This window comes from Apodemus sylvaticus, chromosome 5 (genome assembly GCF_947179515.1).
Source record: "Apodemus sylvaticus chromosome 5, mApoSyl1.1, whole genome shotgun sequence".
NCBI classification, from domain to species: Eukaryota; Metazoa; Chordata; class Mammalia; order Rodentia; family Muridae; genus Apodemus; species Apodemus sylvaticus.
Genome location: NC_067476.1, coordinates 140,088,272 through 140,114,683, shown reverse-complemented (window position 1 = coordinate 140,114,683; position 26,412 = coordinate 140,088,272). Strand labels below are relative to the sequence as shown.

The window sequence follows — 26,412 nt, the reverse complement described above, 5'->3', positions numbered from 1 at the left end:
TGGTTAAGAGCACTGACTGCTCTTATGGAGGTCCTGAGTTCAATTCCCAGCAACTACATGGTGGCTCACAACCATCTGTAATGAGATCTGATGCCCTTTTCTGGTGTGTCTGAAGACAGCTATGGTGTATTCATACACATAAAATAAATAAATCTTTAAAAAAAGAAAAAATAAAATGTAGTAATAAAAAATGACTATAACAATAACACCATTTAAGATCCAAAGGGACACCATGCAATAAGGTAGATGCCAGCCTTTTGGGACCAGTCACACCTAGCTTCATTAGGCTGAAATTTAAAAGTTTTGATTCTCAGCTGGACTAACCAGGTTCTAATAGCCATGCAGGTTAACAGTGCCAATTTGGACATTTTCAGCGTTGCTGAATGAATGATGAGATCTAGTTTACTCTCAGCAACATTTGGCAATGTTTGAAAACGCGCGTGTGTGTGTGTGTGTGTGTGTGTGTGTGTGTGTGTGTGAAGATGCTCTCTGTTCAAGAGTGCCTGTCCACACAGACCTGCCAATCTTCCTGTCTCAGTGAGTGGGCTCAGCCTTACCCCTCCCCCCATCTGAGAAGAAGGGAGGAAACTCTCCTCCTCTGTACTGCAGGCCCACAGACCGCAGCAGGCCTGAGAAGGGCGCCTCACTCCCTGGCCCTGAGCGGGAGACACCTGCCCCCAGGGCTACCTTCGGATGTGTTGCTGAAGATCAAAGTTTTTGGTGAATGACTTGTCACAGTAGGAGCACTTGAGTTTCTGAGCCTTTGGCTTCCCTGCGGCTGAAAGGAGAAGAGGTGGTTAGGCTGAGGGTACAGCAGAGGGAACCTGGGAACCAACCGCTTCTCCTCTGTCCCTGGGGTCCCACAGGGCATGCACCTTGGAAACATCTCTATCTGTGTGTAGACTGTGTAAAAGGGAAGGTCCGAGCCTCGCTCTGAAGAGAACAGACCAAGCTCTCTCAAAGGCTCCCTCTGTCTCACAGTGGAATCCACCCTCTCTGCCATGGCCTTCAGTACTCCGCAGCCTCTGCTATGCCAGCTTCAGTACTCCCTCCATCATGTACACACACACACACACACACACACACACACACACACACACACGGCCTTCCCTCAGGGCTTTGTACCTGTTCACCTGTTCGTTCCCCTGCCTGGAAAGCTTGTCCCAGGTATCAGCATGACTACTTCCTTCCCTCCAGAAACGTATGTGTGTCCTTTTCTAGCCTGCCATCTCTCCATCCATCTGTGAATGACTGACATCAGAGGAGACCCTAAACCCCAGGAGGTAATGCACAGATGCTAATGCGCATTTATGGAAAGAAGGGATAGGGAAGAAGTTGAAAGGGAAGCCCTTAAAAAAATTCCCAGTTCTAGGGGCTGGAGAGATGGCTCAGCAGTTAAGAGCATTGACTAATTCTTCCAAAGTTCAAGTTCAAATCCTGAGTTCAAATCCCAGCAACTACATGTTGGCTTCCAACCATCCATAATGAAGTCTGATGCCCTCTTCTGGTGTGTCTGAAGACAGCCACAGTGTGTATTTATTATAATAAATAAATAATCTTTTAAAAAAAGAAATTCCCAGTTCCTTTCCCACCACACCCACTCCCTGGTTCCGCCTCCACTGCTCACTTAGCAGTGATGCCACACTTAGCATCTCTGGGAGGGGAAAGGTCACACATGCGTAACTGACAGCCAGTTCCATCCCCATCCCCTACCTCAAAAGATAGTCAGGGTTCCTGGCTAAGTCAAATATTTCCTAACTTTCTTCTCATCTATGCATGGCCACATGACTACATAGGTAAAAGCACCACCTAGCACTTCTGGGAGCTGGGAGATACTCCTTTATCCTTCTCGTCCTCTTTCTTTCTATCTGGAATATAAAACTGATGACTGGCATCTCAGCATCTCCCTAGGTGACAAGGCACCCTGATAAACCACATCCCTAGAAGCCATGTTCCAGGGACAGAGAAACAGAACAATAAAAGTAACATGGGTGTTTGGTGACAGTACCACAGACTTCCCAGATTCTCTGCTTCTAGTCTCAGGAAAGAAAACCCTCACTGTTCTGAAGTCTCTGCTATTTCAACTTTTCCAGTACATGCAACCAAATTCCACCCTAAACATTTTAACAGCAAAGACCAGAACCAAGCAACCCGTATCGGGGTAGGCCAATGCCAAGGAAAGTTCCCCGGGTCAGGTGGGTGGCCAACCTTCTGGGAGTCCACTGGCACCTTTAGCACGTCGGGTCTTCAACGTTGGTGGGGAGTCAAAGGTGGCCACTGTGCTCCCAGATGCGCTGGTCATGGGGGCAGTGGAACTGGGTCCTTTGGGTTTGAATTCCTGCTTGCCGGGGCTGTACACCGGGGGTGTGGGGTACACTGGGGCCTCTACACACTGGCTTGGCACCTAGAAGGACAGCACTGTGAAGGGGGGGAGCAGGGGGAGCCCTTTGAAGGGACAGGATAGCTTCCCCAGCCTCACTGTGACTCTGGCTGGTGTCAACCACTGCCATTCCATCACTACCAAAGCTTGCCCCTGGCTCGCTCAGGCCAAGCGCTCCCCCGACCCCTTAGAACTTCATGACGTGGGCTGTAAGATGCTCAGTGAGAGGGTAAAGGCCTTTGCTGCCAAGACTCAGGACCTGAGTTCGATCCCCAGAGCCCAAAGGGTAGGAGAGAATGGACTCTCCCAAGTTGTCCTCTGACTTCCAACACATGCCCCCCCCCCACTAAATAAAAGAAAGAAAAGGGGGGAAAGGACTTCATGAAGCAGCTTTGGAGCTGGGCTGTCTAGGTTTAAACCCAGACTCTGCTACTCGGCCCTACGTGGCCTCACACGGTTGGCATGGTCTATCTGTAGACTGCATGCCTTGATTACAGCCCTCCTCTCCCCAACACAGGAACTCATGACAGGAGGGTTGGGCCTGCTTCTGTCCCCATGATGACTGTGTCCAGTTTCTTGGACTGCCCCCACCATACCACTGCCCCTGCTCACCTCCAGGGGCGGGTACGGCTGCATCCCCAGAGCCTGGATCTCCACTGTTCCATTCCCCGCCATGGGAGCAGCAGCACTGTATACCTCCACCACATTGTTCCCAACAGGGTTGGGGCGCCCAGAGGGGCCCAGGGTCTGGGGAGGGGGAGGGGGAGGCTGGGGCGGTGGGGGCAGGGGCGGAGGGGGTGGAGGAGGGGGTGGAGGCTGGGTGAGGTAATTGGGCACAGGATGCATGTTCAAGCTGTTCTGCAATCAGAAGAGAAAATGGCCACATTGAAGTGTCCCGTTGACCAGCCTGTGTGGAAAGGACACCAACCCTGGGCAGCTCAGAGGACAGCACTGAGACAGGGAAGGAAACAAAGACCTGGGAGGATTTCAAGGGACATCAGCTGGGGGCTGCAATCCCTCTTCTCTATGGTTGGCTAGGCTAGCCTGCCTTGGGTATACACAAGTCAACAGAGGAGGCCTCAGAAGGGCATTGCAAACCAAACCAAACCAAACCAAACCAAACCAAACCAAACCAAACCAAACAAAAGTTCATAAAGCAGGACTGGCTCTTGATTGGGGACTCAAGACTGACTTTGGGACATTTCCCAGGACACTGACTGCAGAGCAGCTGCTTACTAGAATATACCAGAATCAGGGCTGAGGGGACCAGCACTTTCCCTTCTGAGAGCCTGATCACCTATATGCACTGGAAAATCTCAGGGGGTCCACTATATTTTCTATTTTTTTTAATGGACCAAGAATAAAAACAGCACTTAAAATAGCTGGAGGGTGGTTGCCAAGGCCCCACTGCTCCACAGGGCTGGCCTGAGAAGGCAGATAGTCCCTTCATGCAGGGGAGCTGGTGCTCAGGCCATTTTCTTCTACAATATTCTGATTTCACAGAAATTAGTTTTCAGGCTTGGAATTAAACTCTTGAGAAACATACGAGGTGCCGGGGGTCACTCTCCAGCATTACAAGAAGGAAAAACAGAAGCCTGTGAGAAAGCCCCGCCTCCTTACCTGCACAGGTGGGGGCCCCTGAGGCATCGGCTGGTCCAGGGATGTGAAGGCAGACATGGCAGACATGAGGACATCATCGCTCACCAAGATGTTCCCTTGCACCAGGGTCTGGATCAGTGGGGATGGGGGCACTGTGATGTACGTGGAGATCTGAGGAAGAGAGGAGGGAGCATGCCAGAGACTCTAGAAGGAAGCAGGGGAGGTGATATAAAAGTTCCACAGGTGGCGGTGGCGGCACATACCTTTAATCCCAACTCTCAGAAGCAGAGGCAGAGGGTTAGAGGCCAGCCTGATATAAATAGTGAGTTCCAGTAGAGCCAATACTACACAGAGAAACCCTGCCTCAACAAAAGCAAGAAAGGCCAGGCAGTGGTGGCGCACGCCTATAATCCCAGCACTCGGGAGGCAGAGGCAGGTGGATTTCTGAGTTCGAGGCCGGCCTGGTCTACAGAGTGAGTTCCAGGAAAGCTGGGGCTATACAGAGAAACCCTGTCTCAAAAACAAACAAAACAAAAACAAGAAACAAAGGACAAACACAAACAAACAAAAAACCCTAAGTTGGAGCCATACATAAGGGTTTATCTCTAAAATCCTAGCACCTGGGAGGCCAGAGGATATCTGGGAGTTGGAGGCAGATTACTAAAATTTACTATTACACAGTAAATTTTAGACCAGCTTGTGCTGCATAGAGAGACTGTCTCAACAACTAAAGCAATGGGCTGGAGAGATGGCTCAGCAGTTAAGAGCACTGGCTGCTCTTGCAAAGGACCAAGGTTCAATTCTCAACACCCACATGGTAGTTCCCAACCATCTGTCACTCCAGCCCCAGGAGACCTGATGTCTTCTGTTCTCCAAGGGCATCAAACATACATACATACATACATATACATGTACATATACAAACATACATACATGTACATGCAAGCAAAACACTCACATATAAAATACAATGAGTAAATTGAACCCACAAACAAACAAACCAAAAAGAAAAAACAAAAAAACAAAAACCCGCGAGCAGCGGACATTAAGAGAAAGGCCCAGGTTCCGGAGTCTCCCTGCCTCTGCCGCTCCCTGGCACCTGACACTGAGCAATCACTGTACATCTCAGAGCCTCCAATTAGTCACTATCAATGAAGAGGGGTCATGTCACATATCTCAGAAAGGCACAGACTTGGTCCAGCAGTAAGACCTCTGGCTTGCGTCCTAGGGAAGCACAGTGCCCACAGAGCAGTCGCATGGGTAAAGTGGGGGTCCGTCTAGGTCCCTCCTCTCAAGCCTCTCCAGTGGTTCCTCCATCTACATAAAGGCCCACAGCGCACAGGCTCTGATCCTCCCCGCACTGGCTCAGCCCCAGCCACGCTGCCTTCCTTGTGACACCACTTCAAGCATCAGAGCCTTGGCACCTGCTGGCACGGGAACACTTTTTATATGTGTAAGCCTGTGTGCTCACCTGTTAAATGTCACTTCTTCAGGGTTCTTCCCCAAATATCATCTATAATGAAATACAGCAGAATCCCCCACCCCACCCCCTCTCAGCAACCAAAAGACTGAGAAAAGTATAACTTATTCATTTATTTAGAAATTTTATTTTTGAAGCTCAAGGACAATTTAAAGACTTATTTATTTTATTGTATGTAAGTACACTGTAACTGTCTTCAGACACACCAGAAGAGGGCATCAGATCCCATTACAGATGGCTGTGAGCCACCATGTGGTTGCTGGGAATTGAACTCAGGACCTTCGGAAGAGCAGTTAGTGCTCTTAACTGCTGAGCCATCTCTTCAGCCCTCAAGGACTATTTAAAAGTGTTTAAAAGAAAAACCCTCAGGGAAGACACGCTGTTAGCTTTCAGTTGTAAGCTAAAGGAAGACAACGGAGAGGAGAAAGGCGAAACAACACAACACAGCACACAGCACTCGTGTCAGCGTGGAGATCAGACACGTGGCAGGCGAGCAGCCATACAGTGGGGAACTAAGCTTCAGAGCAAGAGTAAGGAACCCCAAAGTGTGAGGGGGCTCCAGGTGTTAGGGGAGCATACTTAGAAAAGAGACAGAAGGAAGAAGAGAAGGTGTGCTGATCTGAATGACCTAGAAAAGTGGGTGGACTTAGGGACACATACTGCTGCCATCTGGCAAGATGCAGCCCAGCGCAACCTTGAACTTAGATTCCTGAGCGTTAGAATTACAGATGTACACCACTCTGCCCTGCAAAACATGTCTATTTTCGTGCATTTGTGTCTTGTCCACCCATCTAACTCCACAACAGTAGATTCTTCATCTGTCCTGCTCAGCGTCCTTCTTCTAAGACACAGTACAGTGTGTGTGGAAAGAGACCTGCTGAAGGAATCACAGGCAAAGGAAGGAAGGAAGGACTACCTGGCGGTTGGCAGGAGGCGGGGCCTGCTGGACGGCAGCAGGTGCCGCTGAAGGTGTATAGATGCTGTTGGTGGCCAGCGAGACTGTGGCCAGGGCGGGGGCATTCCCCTGACACTGTTCACGCTTGTGGGTCATGAAGGCCGGCAGGGAGTTGAATTGCTTCTTACACTTCCCGCAGAGAAAGACATCCTCATCATCTGGGTCAGGGCAGTAGTGGAAGAGGCCACACATGAAGTGGAGTAAGGAAAAAAAAAAAAGCAAGAATGAGTCAGAGGGAATCACATTGAAGACCTGGAAATCACACCCGGCCTCAGAGAAGCAAGTCTGAAAACACTGTGTGACTTGCTATGCATGTGTCAAGCATCAACCACGTGCTTCCTAGAAATGTTCAGAGCCTAACAGGTGCCTTCAGGAAGAACTAGCCATGTGCAGCCGGGTATCAAATAATTTACAATATGGAAACAGTACAGTGACTTCACTTCCAAGTTGACCAACAGACTCTATGCTGACTGAATTGACTCTCCAATGCACTGTGTGGCCACTTCCTCATGTCTCTGCATGCCTCATTCCCCTGCCTGAGTGGATCTCAGATCAACTCACTCTGCAAGGCTCATCACCTTTAAGACCTCTTCTTTATAAAGATTTATTTGTGTTTTTTAAATTATGCACATGTGTGTATTCGTGTCTGTGCATACAAATGCAATGTTCTCAGAGGCCAGTAGAGGGCACTTGATCTCCTGGAGCAGTTGTGAGTGATCTTAAGTGTGTGCTGGAAATGGAACTCAGGTGCTCTACAAAAATCTCTTCACTGCTGAGTCATGTCCCTCACCCCCAGGAAGTCTGCTCATAGCAGGGTCCCAATTCCTTATTCTGGGCTGGCCTCAGGAATAACAGGTTTCTCACTACCGCCAGCTTGCATGTCCTCGAAGGGAAAGAAGCATCTTTTATTTATCAGCACGGCTGTGATTATGTCCTGGGCACAGGAAAGGTCCTCAAAGGGTATGTGCTGAATAGATGAAAAACCACCCACAGGGTGAGATAGCTAACCACAGAAGCATACTGTGTCCTAAAACACACTGTCGTTCAGATGTTCAATTCATTACTCAATTTTAATGTCTGGTATTGGTTATAAAACCCAAGGCCATTGAGACATAACCCCAAACCTGGCCTAAGTTCTCATTGTATTCTTTCTTTACAGACTAGAACAGTGGGAAATATGACTTCCTGCTTTTTTTTTTTTTTTTTTTTTTTTTGCTTGCTTGTTTTTTTGTTTTTGGAAACAGTGTTTCTCTGTGTATCCCTGGCTGTCCTGGAACTTGCTCTGTTTTAGGACAAGCTGGCTTCAAATTCAGAGATCCACCTGCTTCTGCCTCCTAAGTGCTGGGATTAAAGACATGTATCACTGCCACCTGGCATGACTTCCTACTTAATGTATATATTTCCCAGTTTGCTTTGGGAGTATCACATGACTATTTTCTGACCAGTGGGATAAGGGCAGAAGTGAGAGAGATACTTATGCAAATTTCTCCTAAAAGGAAAAGTACACTGACAAGCGCATCTCCCAGAAGGTGAAAGGCAGGAAGGTCTGGACCAGCCCGGGGCCACATAGGAAGCCCTAACCTCAAAACCCAACACAAACAAAGTAAAAAGGAATGGGTATGGCTTCCATTTCCTTTTGTCTTCCCTTCACGCTGTCCGTAAGATGTAAATCATAGCCAGAGTTGGGGAAGCCAATCTGGATAACTGCATGAACACAGTCAGAACGTATCTACTGATGGTCAGTTGGGGCTTCAGGGAAGAGAAAAGGTAGAAGGTAGCTTCGTTTGTGAGAAACCAATAGAAATCTTTCTTCTTCTTTTTTTTTTTTTTTGAAGACAGTCTCAGTTTGTAGCCCTGGCTGGACTGGAACTCCCTATGTAGACTGGACTGGCCACGAACTTGACTTTACTGAGTCTTACTTGTCTCTGCTTCTGGGATTAAAGGTGGTAGTGACTGCTTCCTCTTCCTCCTCCTCTTCTTTGACGTTTATTTTAGCGGGTAAGGGTTTAATGTGCCACGATCGCATATAGAGGTGAGAGGGCGATGTGCAGGAGTGAGATCCCTCATTCTACCGCGTGAGCTCCAGGGAGCAAAGTCAGATCGTCAGACTTGGCATCTAGTGCCTTTACTCACCGAGACCGCTTGCTGACCTCGGAACTTGTGTTTCTTGTACACAGTAGCTAAAGCAAGTCCTGAGTACGCTCATAAGTTTCTTATGAGGTAGGACAATCACCCCTGTCCTTCCAAGGCTGACACTGACGGTAAGCTGCCTACCTAGGACAAGCTAGAAACTATGGGAATAAGAACCTAAACCTTACCAAGACAGGCAGGCAGATCCCTGTGAGTTCACGGCCGGCCTTACTACATACCAAGGCCAGACAGAGCTACCCAGTGAGACCCTGTCTCCAAAAAATATATTATTATAATTGGAATTCTGGGTACATAGAGTGACTCCCAAGGACTCAGAAATGTTTGGGGCTGTGTGGTGGAGCACACCTGCAAATCCAGCACTCAGGAGGCAGAAGTATTAGGATCAGGGGTTTAAGGCCATCATCTTTAAATAGCAAGTTTGAGGCCAGCTGAGGCTTTATGAGACTTGGGTCTCACAAATATTAGAGGAAAAAGTTGCAAATAAATTAATAAAGACTTCCAGAGAAGTCCTTTGCTCTCTCTAGGTGCCAGAGGCTTAAGTCATAAACTGGAGCAATCTATGTTCTCTCTTCACAGAAGGGAAGCGGAGCCATGGCTTCGAAGGCAAAGCAAGCATCAGGTTCCTGGACATCCCCAGATGACGCCCACTTCCCACATTCTCTAAGCGGTAGATGAGCGAGGGTTCAGGTAGGAGGAAGGGGGAGAATTCAGAGGCCAGAGGTCAGTCTGAGGCCACACAGGCAGTTCCCTCCCATGCTCCGTGAGCCTCACACGGTCTGCATGAGGAGCCACCTGCCCTCTGCTGAGGGACAGGGCAGATACTCACCCAGTGGCTGGATGGCAGGTGGCGCACTTACACTTTGTCCTGTGGGATCAGGGACTGCTCCTTGGCCATCCAACAAGGACTGGACGGCCAGAACGGTTTGATTGTCCATTCCTGAAACAGGAAATGCAGCCCGTGAGGAAGGCGGGCGAGCTTCCACCCAACTTCACCCTCCCAAGCCACAGCAAACAAAGCAACCCAAGGTACATTCTCTATTACACTGCAACAGATTCCATGACGTGGGTCTGGAAACATGGTCCTACCGTAGATGACATTCCTAAGCCTCTCACAGCTAGGAAGGAGAGCGTGCTGTCAAGGGAGCAGAAAGTGTTGTATAAAAAGTTCTCAAAACCGAGTATAGTAGTGCATGCCTTTAATCCCAGCACCCAGGAGGCAGAGGCAGGTGGATCTCTGTGAGTTTGAGGCCAGTATGGTCTACAGAGGACCAGGACAGTTAGGGCTAAATCAGTGGTTCTCAACCTTCCTAATGCCACAGCCCTTTAATACAGTTCTTTGTGTTGTGGTGACCCCCAACCATAAAAAAAAAAAAAAAAAACATTTTTGTTGCTACTTCATAATTATATTTTTGCCACCGTGATGAATTATAATATAAATATCAATGTTTTCTGATGGTCTTAGGCAACCAACCCTTCAACCTCTAAATTATTTATTTATTTATTTATTTATTTTGGTTTTTCGAGACAGGGTTTCTCTATGTAGCCCTGGCTGTCCTAGAACTCACTCTGTAGACCAGGCTGGCCTTGAACTCAGAAATCCGCCTGCCTCTGCCTCCCAAGTGCTGGGATTAACGCCCAGCTTCTAAACTTTTTTAAAAAGATTTTATTTATTTGATATATATGATGAGTACACTGTTGCTGTCTTCTGACACAGCAGAAGAGGGCACCAGATTCCTTTACAGATGGTTGTGAGCCACCATGTGGTTGCTGGGAATTGAACTCATGACCTCTGGAAGAACAGTCAGTGCTCTTATCCTCTGAGCCATCTCTCGGGCCCACCCTTTGACCTCTAAAGGAGTCCTGACCCACAGGTTGAGGACTGCTGTGCCAAACAGAGAGATCCTGTCTCAAAAAAAAAGTTTCTAAAACGAAAGCTTCTTGCTGGTCAGTAGTGTCATGTCTTTAATCTCAGCACTTGGAAGGCACAAGCAGAGGCAGGCTGATCTCTGTCAGTTCAAGGCTAGCCTGATCTACACAGGGAGTCCCAGGACAGCCTGGGCTTCACTGAGAAACACTGTCTCAAAAAAGAAAAACAGGGGAAAAAAAGTTTCTTGAAAGATCACCTACCTGCTTATTATTATTATTTTTTTTAATATGGGGTCTCAGTCTAATAGCCCAAGCTGGCCTTGAGCTCATTATGAAGGATTAAGTTGGTCTTGAGTTCATGGTGGTCCTCCTGCCTCAGCCTCCAAGTGCTGGGATTACAGGTGTGCATCTCCACAACCAGTTTTATGTGATTTTATGTGATGTTGGTGACTGAACCCAGGGCTCTGTGCGTGGCCAGCAGGGATTCTACCACCTGAGCTGCATTCTCAAACCAAGAAACGTATGCACCCCACCCCACCGTACATGTGGAACTAAGAAACAACTCTATCAAGTTAGTTCTCTTTTTACCTTTATGTGGGTTCCAGAGATTCAACTTAGATTCTAAGGCTGGCACAGGCCTTTCCCTGCTGAGCCATCTTGCTAGGCCTTAAGATGTCTCAGGAGCTGCCTATTACATACTGCCTTCTTATTTGTTTGTTTTTGAGACAGGGTTTCTCTGTGTATAGCTTTTGGCTGTCCTGGAACTCAATTTATAGACCAGACTGGCCTCAAACACACAGAGATCCGTCTGCTTCTGCCTCTGGAATGCTGGGATTAAAGGCATGGATCACTACACTGCCAGTCATAATTCCCTTCTTTACAACACCCTCCCTCTGCTTCCTAGAACAAGGACATGGAAGTCTACACTCCACCCTGATCATGAGGATAAGCTCTAAGGATTGGGACACGAAAAAACTGGTAAGAGTGGCTGAGAGCCTTCTGACGCTGACAGAGTTCATGCCTGGCATGGACAGAGTCTGGGCATGTACAAAGGGCCAGTGACTACCCCAACCCCAACCCCAACCCCAGCCCTGGAAAGTAAAAGTGAGAATTCTTTGGGGACTGTGAGAAGCTTGCGCACAGCCAACTCACCCCTACCCCACAGACCACCTTCCTTTGTACTTTCTATAAACCAGCCATTTTGTAATGTCTCCATCGGTAGATCCTGAGTCACGGAGCTCTTTGGAAATCCCGTTACCTGATTTACCTCACCCACACCCCACACGTCTCCCAAGTCCCCTCATTCTCTTTTCTCCTCTCTGTCCATTCAACAAACATCTGCTGATGAATCTTCAAGCCTTCGCTGCCATCTTCTTGCTTACCTCCCGATGTTCCTCTATTTCCTCTAGCAAAACTTGCGCTCTCGCCTTCGACCAGAGACCATCTGACAGTGCCTGACACACCGAGACCCCCCTTGTTGGCTCCAGGTGTACCCCTTCTTGGATCTCTTCCACTTTGCTGGAGGACCTTCAATTCACACTCTCCTCCGGCCTGTCCTAAAAGGCAGCTGTTTCGAGGGGTTCTTTCTGTCTGGATTTTGAGGTGCTCCTTCTACTTGGATCCCACTTCCGCACTGTCCCTAGGGGTCTCAATCTCTGTCATCTAGTCCCCTGTCTTGGGGGGCCCAGCCCTGGGTCCATGCTTCCCTAAACAACTGCTGTGGACCCTTTCCCATTCTTAGGCTTTGGATAGAGTCGGAGTTCAAGAGGACACTGGGACGAAACATAAGATTATTACAAGAATTATTAAAGTCATGGACAGACAGAGGGACAACTGAATAGTTGAAGTTCTGAGGAGACTTCAGGCATCAGAACCTGAGATAGACAGCAAGGTGTTCTGTCTGAAGAGAATCACAGCCCATGTCACAGAAATGGGGTCTGTTCTGATGCCTACTGAGGATGGGGGGTAGAAAATTTGCAGCAAGAGCCTGAGCCAGGCTGATTTCCAGGGAGTCAGGGAAGAGAGTAGGGAATAAGATGTGCCCAGTGCTGCTGGGCGGTGGTGGCACACACCTTTAATCCCAGCACTTGGGAGGTAGAGGCAGGCAGATCTCTGAGTTCGAGGCCAGCCTGGTCTACAGAGTGAGTTCCAGGACAGCCAGGGCTACACAAAGAAACCCTGTCTCGAAAAACCAAAAAAAAACCCAAAACAAACAAAAACAAAAAAACAAAAAAACCCAATACCCCCCTCCCAAAAAAAAGATGTGCCCAGTGCCAAAACCTAAACACTAGTACCCTTTGATGTCACCTCCATTCTCAAGTGAGAAAGCGTGTTGGCAATGTCCCAGTACAACACCTATCAGTATCTGGGGGCTTGGGGGAGGAGCTGCTTCAAAGCCCTGGCTATGCTTTTTTTTTTTTTTTTAACTTTTGTTGTTCCTGTGTGTGTGTGTGTGTGTGTGTGTGTGTGTGTGTGTATACTTGGGGAGCTCAGAGGGGTATCAGCTCCTCCTAGAAGCTGGACTTACACATATAAGTGAGTATATCCAAACCACCAAGCTAGACCATTCCATAGGTAGAAAAAACAGTTTATTAGGGGACAAACTGCTGGACTGTATCAGAGAGCGGAGAGCTGTAGCCTGGCGAGAAAACAAGCGGATTTTATGACACTCGGCAAGGTGTCAGTCTTTAACAGTTTCCATACAATGTATTTTGATAACCTTTCTCCCAATATAACAATTTTTATTAAGTTATTTACTTTATATCCTGATCGCAGCTTCCCCTCCCCTCCTATCCCCCCCACACCCTCTGCCCCCTTCTACTTAGAAAAGGAGGTCTCCCATGGATGTCAACCAGCCTAGACATCAAGTTGCAGTAGGACTAGGCACATCTTCTACTGAGGCTGAGATATGGCAGCCCAGTTAAGAGAGAGGGGTGCAAAGACAGAGACAATGGAGTCGGAGACAGCCTCTGCTCCTGCTTTAGAAGTCACATGAAAACCCAGCTGCACACCTGTTACGCATGTGCAGAGGGCCCAGGTCTGGCCCATGCACGCTCTCTGCTTGGTACTTTAGTCTCTATGAGCCCTTATGTGCCAGTTGATTCTGTAGGCTTTCTTGTGGTACCCTCAACCCCTCTGGCTCCTTCTCCCCCTCTTCCACAGGATTCCCCAAGCTCCACTTAAAGTTTGTCTGTGGGTCTCTGCATCAGTTTCCATCAGCTACTGGGTGGAGCCTCTCTGTTGACAGTTATGCTAGGCGGCTGTCTGCAAGCATAGCAGACTATCACTAACAGTGTCGGCGTGGTCTCCTTTTCATGGCTTGAGTTTCAAGCAGGGCCAGTCACTGGTTAACCCTTCCTTCAAATTCTGCTCCATCTTTTACTCCTGCACATCTTGTAGGCAGAGAGAAAGTGTGGGTCTAAGGTGTTGTGGCTGGGTTGGTATCCAACTCCCTCCATTGGAAGTCTGACTCATGACATGTGATGGCTGCGCCAGGCTCATCTCCCATTGCTAGGAGTCACCCTTATGGTTGGCATTGCCTAGGTTTCTAGTTCGTTCCAGAGATCCCCACCCCCAACCCACTTATCTCTCCCAGTACTCTCTCCCTCCATCCTCCCCCATTTCTTTTCCAGGCAAAATGAATAAATTTAGAAAGGTGATGAATCGTTAAATATGACTAACATATCAGATTAAGTCTTGAATGTGCTACACAGAATTGACATAATAATTCCAATATAAAGAGGATTTCAAATTATCAAAATTCTGATGTCTAAAATCCTTAGAATTATGCAACTATTCAAGCCACTGGATTTTCTTTAGGTGGAGTCCTATATGAAGTTTCTGCACAAGAATTCCATTATTCCACACCTTATCCCTCAATCATGCATTCCTCTGTTGTCTATAAAACCTAATGACTTCATTATCATTTCATATATTTTTTAATTAAACAGGCAATGAGATTGAGACTGCTTGCTACATATTTGTCCATGACATCAAAATTGCAAATGATAAGTAGGACCCATCTTTCATGACCAATTCCATTTACTTTTCCTTTGTAGTTCAGATCCTTAACTCAGTACTTTCCTCAAACTTCTTCCCTTGCTCTGTTGAGTGCAGTTGTCTTTCTCTATGATTCTACTGGGAGAGAGAGAGTAAGAGAGAGAGAGTGTGTGTGTGCGAGCAAGGGAGAGCGAGAGAGAGCAAGAGAGCACAAATTCTAGTACATACAACCTAGAGGGACCTTGAGGAAACTGATGGATAAAACACAAGATGCTCTTGTAGCCCGCTTACATAACAGTCTTGCAATGACTACATTTCATAGGTGAGGAGTAGATAAGCCAGGAGTCAGGGAGAATGGGAGAAGAAAGGGCTGTGGCTGTGACAGAAGTCTTCTGAACTCTCAGGTAGTGAGACTCGGTAGTATAAAGAAAACAAGCTGCAATCATCGGGAGAAATTGGGTTCTTGGAATCACTCTGTCTCTTAGAACTTCAAGGGGAAAAACAAATTATTTTTTCAAGATAAAATATTGGGCCTGTGAGATGGGTTTACACAGTAGGTAAAGGCACTTGGCAAGTTGAGTTTGGTTTCTAGAACCTACTGGCTCCTGCAAGTTGTCCTCTGACCTCCACAGACATGCTGGGACCTAAGTATGCACACATACGAACCACACATATAAATAAAAGGGAAAAATAAGGCCCCAGATTAAACATCCCACCCTCTTCTCCTTTCCCTTCTGGTAATGCCCATCAGTACAAGCAAGGTGGTGGTCACACCAACCTTCCTTCCAATCAAGGCCCTGGTGCGCTCCCGGAATCTTCTCACCCTGCTGCTTCCTTCCCGACATTTCTAGACTTTTGGCAAATCTAACCTATTCTGCTTCCCAAATATATCCGGAGCCCACTCTCTCCAGCTCCTCACCCACCCCGCCGCCCTTCAGCTCCTCCAGTCCATTCCCCAGAAGCCAGGGTGAACTTTATAAAACATACATCAGATGATGTGGCTCCCTGATGAAAACCTTTTTTTAGCACCACGCTGATCCCAAGATAAAGTTCAGAAGCCTCATCGAATCGGGGGAGGGCTTTTCTCTAGCTGCTCAGCTACACTGAACTGGAGTTATGGGAAATCTTGTTCTCCCCAGGGTTCTGCAAGCCCAACTTCCACCACCTGGTCCTTCAGATGCCCTTCTATTTGGATGGCCACACACCTGCTGTTCTTCTCTCAGAAATTTTATTTATTTTGGTCCTGGGGACCTTCCAAGGCCAGTAAAGCTACACTTCTCAAATTCTTTTCTTTTCTTAGCTAATACACAAACATGCTTGTAGTAAACGTTTAAGCAATGCAATACCCCACTGTCCTCCAAAAGGGAACAAACACCCACAACCCTGACTGCCCAGATTCACACCATCCCTGCTATGTTCTTCACAGAACACACCAGCTGGGGTCACCTTTGTAGTCTTCTTTTTTAGGTTCTTGTTTTGTGTTTTTTGTTTTGTTTCTGTACAATATTTTTAATATTATAATTTGATTACAACATTTCACCCTTCCCTTTTCCTCCCTCCAAGCCCTCCCATATAACCTCTCTACTCTCCTTCAAAGTCATGGCCTTTTAAAGGAAGTTGTTATTAAGTGCTTATATGTATGTACACATATGTTCCTGTTTCTTAAAGTCTCATGGTGCCAAAGCTGGCCTCAAAATCCTTCTGTAGCCGAGGCTAACGATTTTCCTGCCTGTCTTTCAACTGCTGGGATTATGGGCATGCACCACTGCACCTGGCTGAGATTTCCTTTTTTACTATTCTTTCCCACAATTCTGACAGCGGGGGTGGGGGAGGGTGAGAACAAGTGAATCTGGCTTAGTAAGAATCACTAGATCCGGACTGGAGAGATGGCTCAGAGGCTGCTCTTCCAAAGGTCCTGAATTCAAATCCCAGCAACTTCATGGTGGCACACAACCTTCCGAAAAGTGACCTGCCACCCTCCTCTCCTGCGTCTGAAGACAGCTACAGTGTACTTCGATATAATAAATAAGTCTTTAGGCCAGAGTGAGTGGGGCCAACCAGAGCAAGGAGAGGTCCTGCATTCAAATTCCCAGCGACCACATGATGGCTTACAAACATCTGTACAGCTACAGTGTACTCATTAAAAAAAAAAAAAAGAATCACTAGATTTTTACTAAGACTCAGGTAGATAAGAAACGGTGCTCCATCTTGCCATGGTTAGAGCTCATCCTCCAAGAAGCTAGTGAACTACAAGCCTCCTTCTGCCGGTGAGCCCCACAAATTTCCACTCCGCTGTTCACTCCATCCCCCCTCCACCCACAATACTAAGTGCCCAACTCCTCTCCTGTCTCTAGAGCCATCCTTGGTTGCCAAACTCCAGTAGGTAGGTGCACATGGTGGCGCTCAGAGCTCCCTTTCTCCAGAGCCTGAGGCCCATCCACCACGGTGATCTTGCAGATCACAGGATCGGATCCGGTTTGATCGGAGACCAGCGTAGCCCAAGCAGGCACACGCGAACAGGGCTCAGATCGGAGCACGGTGGGTGCCCTGTTTACTGGCTTGGGCCTGTGGTCTCTCCCAGACTCGGCTATGCACACAGGCGGCACCTCCTTCCCTGCCCTGGACTTAGTAGGACTATCCCCGAGCCCGGAGGGCACAGTGGGTCTCGGGAAGTTCTCGGTGGTTAGGGCACCGGATTGGGCTGCCGGGCAGCCCAGCCCTCCCGCACGGCGGTCTCTCCAGGCCCCGGCCCCCGGCTGTTTCCTCCGCGTGCACCCTCCCGCGCCAGCGGCCTCGACTGCCGCGCTGTTCCGGTCCCGAGGCCCCCTCCCCGCAGAGCCCGCGCTCCCCGGCTGTTCCCGCCCCCTCCCGCCCCGCGGCTGTTCCGGCCCGGACGCCCTCCGCCCTCCGCCCCGCGGCCTCGGCGCGCCCTGGGCCCGGCGCTGCGAGGGCGCGGCGGGAGGGGGCGCCACGCGGAACAGCCGCTGCCCCGGCCCGACGCGCTCACCCTCCAGGGCCTCGAAAATCGCCTGCGCCATCTTGGAGCTGCCACCGCCCGGGGAGTCAGAACGAGGCTACGCAATCATTGTGAGAACCGCGGCAAGTTCGGGACCGCCAGGGGGCGCCCAGGAGCCGACGCCGAATCCCCTGCCCCGGAAACAGCTTTCCCCGCTGTCCGGCCGGAGACCCTGTCCGCACGTAGTTCTAATTCTACAAGGACACATGTCCGGCGCTCGCACATCACTTCCCTGCGCTGACACTGACCCCAGTTCTGCAACACATACGCCATTATAGCTGCACTCCGACGTTGCAACATCGACCCACCTCACCGAGATTGTCCGTTACAAGAACACCCCATACCTTGCAACTGTGCTACGCAGGTTGGAAAGCAGCCTTCTATAACGACTCCCATCTCTCCTTGATCTTAATTCCTCAGTATATGTTAGATTCCCTCAGGACTCTTCTTAACCCCAATTTCCAGCTTTGGGAGGAACCATTCTCATTCACACACATCTCGACCGTGATTCTCTGAGACCCCATTTCTTTCCCGACCCCATTCCTATTTAGCCATTCCTAGCTCAGACTCATAGGGATCCACCCCCCCCCCAAGTTCATGACCTCTTTTTTTACGTTTATTATTAACTTTGTTTTGTGTGTATGTGTCTACACAGAGATACACAACAAAACACTTGTGTGAAGATCAGAGGACAATGTTCTCTCCCTCCATCATGTGAGACCCTGGCACTGAACTCAGTCTCTGAAGCAAATACTTTTTACCAGCTAAGCCATCTCTAAGGGCTCTCGTTTTGTTTATAATCCACGAAGTCCAATTTGAACTGCCAGTATATTATATTGATTGGTGTGGGATCATCCACTGGAACATGGCTTATCAGGGACTACATATACCTTTAAAGGAAACCGACTTTCCCTCCCAAGACAGCCCTCAGTGGGGATTTGTGAGCGCCTCACCCACGCATTCTGGAATGATGACTGGATTGATTGTCTGCAGGTGGAGAAAGCTACCGACGTTCTGAGTTGGTGAGTGCTGTAGTCGTGCCATTTCTGAGACACTATTTCACCCCAGGCCTCCCCAACCTCTGACGCTTATAAATAATCTCTCCACCCCCTCATTCATGATGCTGTCTGAGTCTTGGAAAGAAGAAAAGATGAGATAGAAGTCCTACCCTGGCCAAACACTCTGCTAACACTGACCAGTTGTGAGTTTCTGACTTCATTGCCGTCCATTGCACAAAGAAAGTTCTGTAATGCTGGCTGAGAGCTGTACTACTTTAACGGCAGTGTGGAATAGCGAGATCCGTCTGTTGCCCTTGGGTAACCAGAAAGAGTTGGAAGCCCACACAGAGAACGGGCAACCAGAGATGTGTCATCCACAGTGAATGGCTTCCATGATCATAAGCACACTGTCCAAAGACTGCATTACCATTTGACTCCAAATGTCCTCCTTGTTTTACCGCAGTACCTATTTAAGTCTCAGCCAGAGGAATGATCAATACAAACCACGATTTTCCCTTTCCACACTAAACTCCTAAAATTAGAAAACAGATGCGCTGGAGCTCCTCTCTGTTGGAACGCTGCCGCAGTGCCCTACGAATGCCTGTCAGCCATCTGCCCGGTCCACACCCTCCAAGCCTCTTCCTGCCCTTGCATTCCTCAGCCTGCCCTAAATGTCAAACATTAACCTTGCTGCTGTTCACCTCCCCCGGTCAAAGGCACCAGGGTGCTGAGCAAGTCTCCCCCACAAAAACCCCTCCTGAGAGGCCCTATTGCTAGCTGCCTGGAAGCCAGTCTTTTCTTGTTTGCCTTCAGAACAATATGTAGGCTCAGTTCCTCCAGCACCATGCTTCCCGCCATGATGACAATGGACTGGACTTCCAAAACTGTAAGCCAGCCCCAATTAAATGTTTACCTTTTTAAAAAATAAAGCAAAAACGAAAATCTGCTCCTTTGCTGGATGTGTTGACAACTCTTTTTGCTTGTTTGGTTTGGTTTGGTTTGGTTTTCTGAAACAGGGGTTTTTCCATGTAGCCCTAGCTGTCTAGAATTAACTCTGTGGGTCAGGTTGAGTTTGAGTTTTAGAGGTCCACCTGCCTTCTGCCTCTGGATTAAAGGCCTGTGCCAGCCAGGCAGTGGTAGTGTATGCCTTTAATTCCAGCACTTGGGAGGCAGAGGCAGGCAGATTTCTGAGTTCAAGGCCAGCCTGGTCTACAGAGTGAGTTCCAGGACAGCCAGGACTACACAGAGAAACCCTGTCTCAGGGAAGGGGAGGAGGACAAAAACAAACAAACAAAAAAAGGCCTGTGCCATCACTCTCCTGATCTTGTTAGCAACCTTTAATCCTACCACTCCAGAGGCAGAAGCAGGAAGATCTCTGTGAATTTGAGGCTAACCTGGTTTACACAGCAAGTTCCAAGCCAGCCCGGACCCTTCTCAAAACAAAACTAAGGCTACCACCACCACAACAAAAACACTCCTCACAGACTTCACGGGCCAGTCAGTCGTTTTCCTGGGAGGTCTGCAGACCCAGAGCCCACTCCAAATCCTAAAGTCTTTTCCCCACCCTGTTCCCAGGAGTGAGACCAGAATTTCTTCTTTTCTCTTTTTAACATCACCGTTGACCCATTGGCCTCAGATTTTGATTTCTTCCCTAAAGTTTTGTTTGGCATTGCTTTTATCATTATTACCATTACACTATATCCGGTCATTTAATTTCACTTTTAATTGTTGAGGCTGGAGAACAGTGCATTGGTTAAGAGCACTCGTTCGTGCAAAAGACCCAAGTTTCATTCCCAGCACCCATACGGTGGCTCACAGCCTTCCATCACTCCAGTTCCAGGAATTCCAACATCTTCTGGCCTCCAGGGCACTGCATGCATGTAGCACACAGCTATACATGCACATAAAACACCCACACACAAAGTAATAAAAGTGGAGATATAATTTTTTTTTAAAAAATTTACTTGTTTGTTGAGCATCTACTATATGCCAGGTGTTGTTCTAGATTCTAGAGACACAGCCAAGATCAAAAGAAAAATGTCTTCAGTCCTAATCCATCAGGAATGGTGGGCTGCAGACAGGGAAGTAAAGGAGGGATCGAGGGGAGAGGGGAGCCATGGCTCCAAATTATTTTTGGTTCTGGTACAAAGAGAAGCTGTGTTAGTCAGGGCGGTTGGTCAGGAAGAGCCTCTCTGAGAGGGTAGATGGCCTAAGGAACAGTGGTGTCAGCTGTTGGAAGGGTACTGGAAGCTGAGAGAACAGTAAGTACAAAACCTCTGAGATCAAAATTAAAGGACAAGGGTGGGAGTGGAGCTAAAGTAGATCAGCAGCTTAGCATTCGTTTACCAGACTCTGGGTGCAGCCCCGCCCTCCTCCAGCCTCGCACTGGCAGGGCAGCTGAGAATAGTGAGACTTTAGGTTTTGTTCTGAGAGTGACAGAGAACCCACAGCTCCATGAACCCAGGCCACACACCCACCCACTGCAGCTCTCCAGAGCTGCCCCTCACGCAGAATGTGTGCAAGTCTGTTCTGCTTGCTGTTCCATGAGCTGCCCCTAAAGGGCTGTTTTCCTATCTTCCCTGGAACAATAGGAACCTGTCTTCTCACCTCCCCGGAGAAATGTTCCCTGACCTCCCAGGACAGGACAGGACAGAACAGAACAGAACTCGGCCTCACCATTCTAAATCCCCACAGTTCCTGGCACCAGCCCCATCGTGTGATCATTTCCTGCTATTAGCAGTTATCTCTCTTTTTCTCAACCATCAAGCAGGGGGGTTGGACCTCAAGGCTTGACCCAGAGGCCAGCAGGGAATTGCTTGACTGATGGACTGTCGAATGGGACAGATGGATAAGGGCTGCAGAGCCCTAACACAGGTGGATTCCCCCGGTCAGACTGTGCCCTCTACCAATCTTCCACTCATCACCACTGTCCCTTCTTTTATCATAGTCCCTATCAGTCCCATGCCCTAGTCCCTCAGGGCTGCCTGGTTGGCACAGAATGTCTGAAGCAACTGATGTAGTAATTCTAGGCGCAGGACCAACTAGGGAAAAGGAAAAAACCGAGAAGCGTCTAACAACGAACAGTGAGCACTCCAGCTACCGGCACTCTGACAGAACTTAAAACTAGATCCCAGGTTAAGAGCAGAATGTGAATGTTTGAAACACAAGGCTACATCCTTACATCTTGGTGTCTGCAGGAGGTAACAAGGCACGGCAGTTGTTACAGAATTGAGAGTTCACTTTTACCCCTCAACCCCCAGCCCATACTACCCAGAGGGCCTAGACCCCGTAGTCAGAATGTTTCTGTATGTGGGGGCTGCGGATGCAGTGGAATGTGTGCTTGCTCGGCGGCAGGAAGTTCTCGGTGGATCCTCATCACTGTATAAACAAATGGTGGCATGCCTGTAATCTCAACAGTAAGCAGGTGGATACCGGAAAATCATGGCTTCAAGTCATTCTCAGCCACAGTCGGTTGGAGGGCAGCCTGCGATTTAGAAGACCTCGGTTGGAGGAGACAGGGGTGAGGTTGACAGGACGGCTCAGCAAGTGACTTGCCACACAGTGGGCAGAGAGAACCGGTTCCCGCCAGTTGACCTCACTTCATGGGCACTGTGGTGCCTGTGTACATACACTCACTAGGCAAATAGATGGGATTAAAAAGCACATTAAAAGCAATATGGGAGCTAGAGAAATGGTTCAGTGGTTAAGAGCACTGGATATTCTCCAGAGGACCTGGCTTTGATTCCCAGCACCCACGTGACCGGTCGCTCACAAAGGTCAGGAACTTCAGCTTCAGTGGATCTGATGCTCTCTTCTGGACTCTGTGAGCACCAGACACAGACATGGTTTACAGACATATTTTCTGGCAAAGCACCCATACACATAACATATACATACAGATATATTTATGTGTATATAGATATTACTATAGCTCAGTGAGTAGAAGGGGGTCTGCCTCTAAGCCCGAGGACTGGAGTTTGATGTCCTGGACCCATGTGTTGGGAGACAGAACTAACTCCTAGTTATCCTCTGATCTCCAGAGGCATTTGGTGACACACATACATGTCTTTGCAGATAAATCAATAAATATAAATTTTAAAAGAACTTTTTGGAGGCAGGATCTCATTATGTAGTTCTGGTAGGCCTGAAACTCAAACCCAGAGATCCTCCTGCCTCTCTGTCTCCCCAATGCTGAGATTAAAGGTATATACCACAACTGGATAAGAATCTCTTTTTTAAAAAAAATGGGGTGAGCATGTGAGAACTCACCTTAAAGTCAACAAGGGAGCCAAGCAGTGGTGGCACACGCCTTTAATCCCAGCACTTGGGAGGCAGAGGAAGGCAGATTTCTGAGTTCAAGGCCAGCCTGGTCTACAGAGTGAGTTCCAGGACAGCCAGGGCTATACAGAGAAACCCTGTCTCGAAAAACAAAAAATAAAATAAAATAAAATAAAATAAATAAAATAAAATAAAAACAAGGGAGAAAGGTCTTCAGAGAATTGAAATTGACCAAAACCACTTTGGCTTTTAACATCCACTTTCCAGGGGATTCTGATACAATAGATTTCTGTCTGCAAGTCTCTGTGATACTTTGTCATGGTAGTACTAACAAGCTATGTGGTTAAAATCATAGATTTGGGCTGGAGAGATGGCTCAGTGAAGAGCACTGACTGCTCTTCCAGAGGTTCTGAGTTCAATTCCCAGCAACCACATGGTGGCTCACAACCATTTGTAATGGAATCAGATACTATCTTCTGGTGTGCCTGAATACAGCTACAGTGTACTCATATATATAAAATAAATAAATCTCTTAAAAACAACAAGAAGAAAAAGATCACAGACTTTACAGACAAGCCAGGAGACCTGGATTTAAATCTCTCCTTTAGCCTTTCTCAGGGCAAGTTATTAAATTATCTTGGTCAAATTACTTTGCTTCTGTATACCTCTGTTTCCCAAAAGTTAGCAGACATTCTTTAAGTACTTAACTCACAGACTTTTTATAAGAGTGAGATGGGTAACAAGTTATTTAAGGTCTCTGGGTGTAGTTCCGTGGCAGGACATGCAGTTTGCCTGAGGCCCAGAGGTTGACACACAGCACCATACACACAAAGGCATTCAGGAAGCCAGTACACACTTAGTACTCTACAGATGCACACTTGGTAAACTTTATTTCTCTGGACCAAGGTAAGTAAACAGATCTGCCCTGAGGAGCTTAGAGTTGTGCAAGGTGAAAACGAGTCACTAGGTCACACATATTTGTACTGTGGCAACTCTTTCCCCTTTAGCACTGTGGGAGGCTTAGAGAGGCAGAAACTTATTCACCCACCTCAGAAAGAGCTTACCCAGAGATAGTATACAGGAAGACCTGCCAAACCAAATTGTTTCCAGACACCTGCTCCCAATGCTGGGGCACCTGTCACAATGCAGGGACTGATTCTCCATGTAGTTGCAGGTGACATTTCTAATAGCTTTGCTTAGTTCTTTTCCAAATCTCTCTCTGTCTCTCTCTGTCTCTCTCTGTCTCTCTCTCTCTCTCTCTCTCTCTCTCTCTCTCTCTCTCTCTCACACACACACACACACAGAGAGAGAGAGAGAGAGAGAGAGAGAGAGAGAGAGAGAGAGAGACTGGTGAGAGGGAGAGAGATGGTGTCAGGGTCCCTTGTAACCTAGACAGCTTCAAACTCACTATGACGCTAGCATGGCCTTGAACTCCTGGTCCTCCCGTTTCCACCTGCCAAGCACAAGGATTACTGTATTTGATATATTAAAATTTGTTCCTGGAGCTGAGCAATGGTAGCACACATCTTTAATACCAGTAATCTGGAGGAAGAGGCAAGGGAAAATCTCTAAGTTTGAGGTCAGCCTGCTTGACAGATGGGCTTCCAGGACAGCCAGGGTTATACAGATAAACCCTGTCTCACATTAAAAAAAAATCCTGGGGTTGGAGAGATGGCCATTGCAGAGGACCCAAGTTCAGTTCCCAGCACCCACATCAGAAGCCTCACAAAAACTTATAACTCCTGCCCCAGGGGCATGGGACTCTCTGGCCCTCCCAGAATATTTGCACTCGCATTCACATACTGCACACAGATACATGCATCCACACATAATTAATAGATAGCTTTCAACTTTTGCTCAACATTATTTCTTAAAAGTCTGTGCCTGAATTACAATCTTTATAACCTACGGTGATGTATTGATTTTTCTTTTTTTGTTTTTGTTTTTTCTTTTTTCTTTTTGAGACAGGGTTTCTCTGTATAGCCCTGGCTGTCTTAGAACTCACTCTGTAGATCAGGCTGGCCTCAAACTCAGAAATCCGCCTGCCTCTGCCTCCCAAAGTGCTGGGATTAAAGGACTGCACCACCACTGCCCGGCTCGATCTATTGATTTTTTTTTTTTTAGGATCTCATAGAAACCCACTTATCTTTGATGACAGGCTGGTGATCCACCTGTGAATTTTATTTGGGGGTGCCTGGATCCTGGGATCCCAAAGCAGATGTGCTGTTCTTCACTGTGCTTTGGGACAAGGTGCCTTGGCTAGCCTGCAGCTCCTCCTCCTGAGTGCTCCTATTCATGGGGAGCACTAGGCTGCCACACCCCCCAGACAAGCACTTTTTTAGGGTTCCAGGGATCCCAACTCAGGTACTCAAGATGGCAAGCCAAATCTCCACCCTGAAGTCTGACCTCTATAAGGGTGTGGGGACATCAGTTATCTACCATTCATAGCTTGAGGAGTCTTCCTTATTTTTACGTTGAGGAAAAGATTTTCAGGGACTGGAGCAGATCAATGGTTCAGCCACTAAGAGCATGCTCTGCTCTTGCTCAGGATCTGAGTCTGGTTGTCAGTATCCATGTCAGGTGGCTCACAAATGACTCCGGCATCCCCGATCACCAGCACTCAAACATACACACTAACAGTGCTGAAAATAAAGTTTTAAAAAAGAATAAGGTAGGTGTGGTGGCAAATGCCTTGCCTTGCTAGGTAAGGTCTTACAGAATAGCCCAGGCTGGACTAAAGTCCACAATCTCTCTACCTTTGCCTCACCAGGACTGATTACAGATGTGCACCACCACAGCTGGCATAGCTTGAGATTTTTTTTGACATACTAAACCCCACTCGCCAGAGTGCAGAAAGATTCATCAGTCACACTGTCCGAGAAAGGGCTCTAAAAAGGAATCCCCCTTTCCTTTCCTTTTTTTTTCCCAACTGTTGTGTTTGACTCTGAAGCAGCCTCTTCTGGGGTTCCTTGGGGCTTAACGGTTATACAGTGATTTCTGTCACATTAGCCTGGAAGGTAAAATCCTTTTGGTTGTTATTGTTGTTGTTGTTTCCCTGGGGTTCGGGGGGCGTCACCGATTGACTCAGAACATCTGCTCTAAGCTTCCTGGACTTTCACTCTTGTATCTATCTCATGCCCTGTGTGGTTGACAAATTGAAATTCCCAGGGTAAATATTTGCTAAGGCTCTCGTGTCATGAGTGGCTTTGGTGTGCCAGTATCTGAGCCCTCTTGTTAACTATCTAGTTACCAGTATCTGAGTCTTCTTGTTAACTATCTTGTTACCAATTTTCACTCACACTTTTTCATTCCTCACACTTTTAAGCATCTCTGAGTTGATAAGAGGATTGTATAAATAAACATATTGGGCTTATTAGCGATCTATTAACAGAAATCCCTAAAGATTTGCCCACAATATGACCATAATGGACAGTGGTCTTGATGTGTGGGGCCTTGGACATACAAGTGCCAGCACAGACACTGTGCTGTGGGCCGCAGTCTTCTTCAGGTGTCCCAGGTCTTGACAGAACTTGATGTATAGACACTTGACTAAGCCTGCCTCGGTTCTTCTTGTTACTTTGCTTTTGCTGTTTGTATTCTCTTTTTTAAAAGACTTTTATTTATGAGTGCACTGTAGCTGTCTTCAGACACACCAGAAGAGAGCATCAGATCCTGTTACAGATGGTTGGT

The 26,412-nt window shown here is 47.8% G+C and overlaps 1 protein-coding gene and 1 long non-coding RNA gene across 3 annotated transcripts in view; one reads left to right on the top strand and one right to left on the bottom strand.

Moving 5' to 3' along the window:
* Znf341 (zinc finger protein 341) overlaps nt 1-17,574 on the bottom strand; it is a 33,161-nt gene extending 15,587 nt beyond the window's left edge. Inside the window, exons 1-7 of one of the 2 annotated variants that reach the window (XM_052184010.1) lie at nt 17,438-17,574; nt 9,392-9,502; nt 6,376-6,572; nt 4,001-4,150; nt 2,993-3,238; nt 2,209-2,404; nt 688-778 (exon numbers count right to left, since the gene is read on the bottom strand). In XM_052184010.1, coding sequence (XP_052039970.1) covers nt 688-778; nt 2,209-2,404; nt 2,993-3,238; nt 4,001-4,150; nt 6,376-6,572; nt 9,392-9,502; nt 17,438-17,468 — 1,022 coding nt within the window. In that variant the 5' untranslated portion in view covers nt 17,469-17,574. The remainder of the gene's footprint in view (nt 1-687; nt 779-2,208; nt 2,405-2,992; nt 3,239-4,000; nt 4,151-6,375; nt 6,573-9,391; nt 9,503-17,437) is intronic. The other variant, XM_052184011.1, reaches the window with a different exon arrangement.
* Nucleotides 17,575-17,596: 22 nt separating this feature from the next.
* On the top strand, nt 17,597-19,403 carry LOC127686114 (uncharacterized). The gene is made up of 2 exons (XR_007977989.1): nt 17,597-17,810; nt 18,102-19,403. It is a non-coding gene; the product is annotated as an uncharacterized LOC127686114 (long non-coding RNA).
* Nucleotides 19,404-26,412: the final 7,009 nt, after the last annotated feature.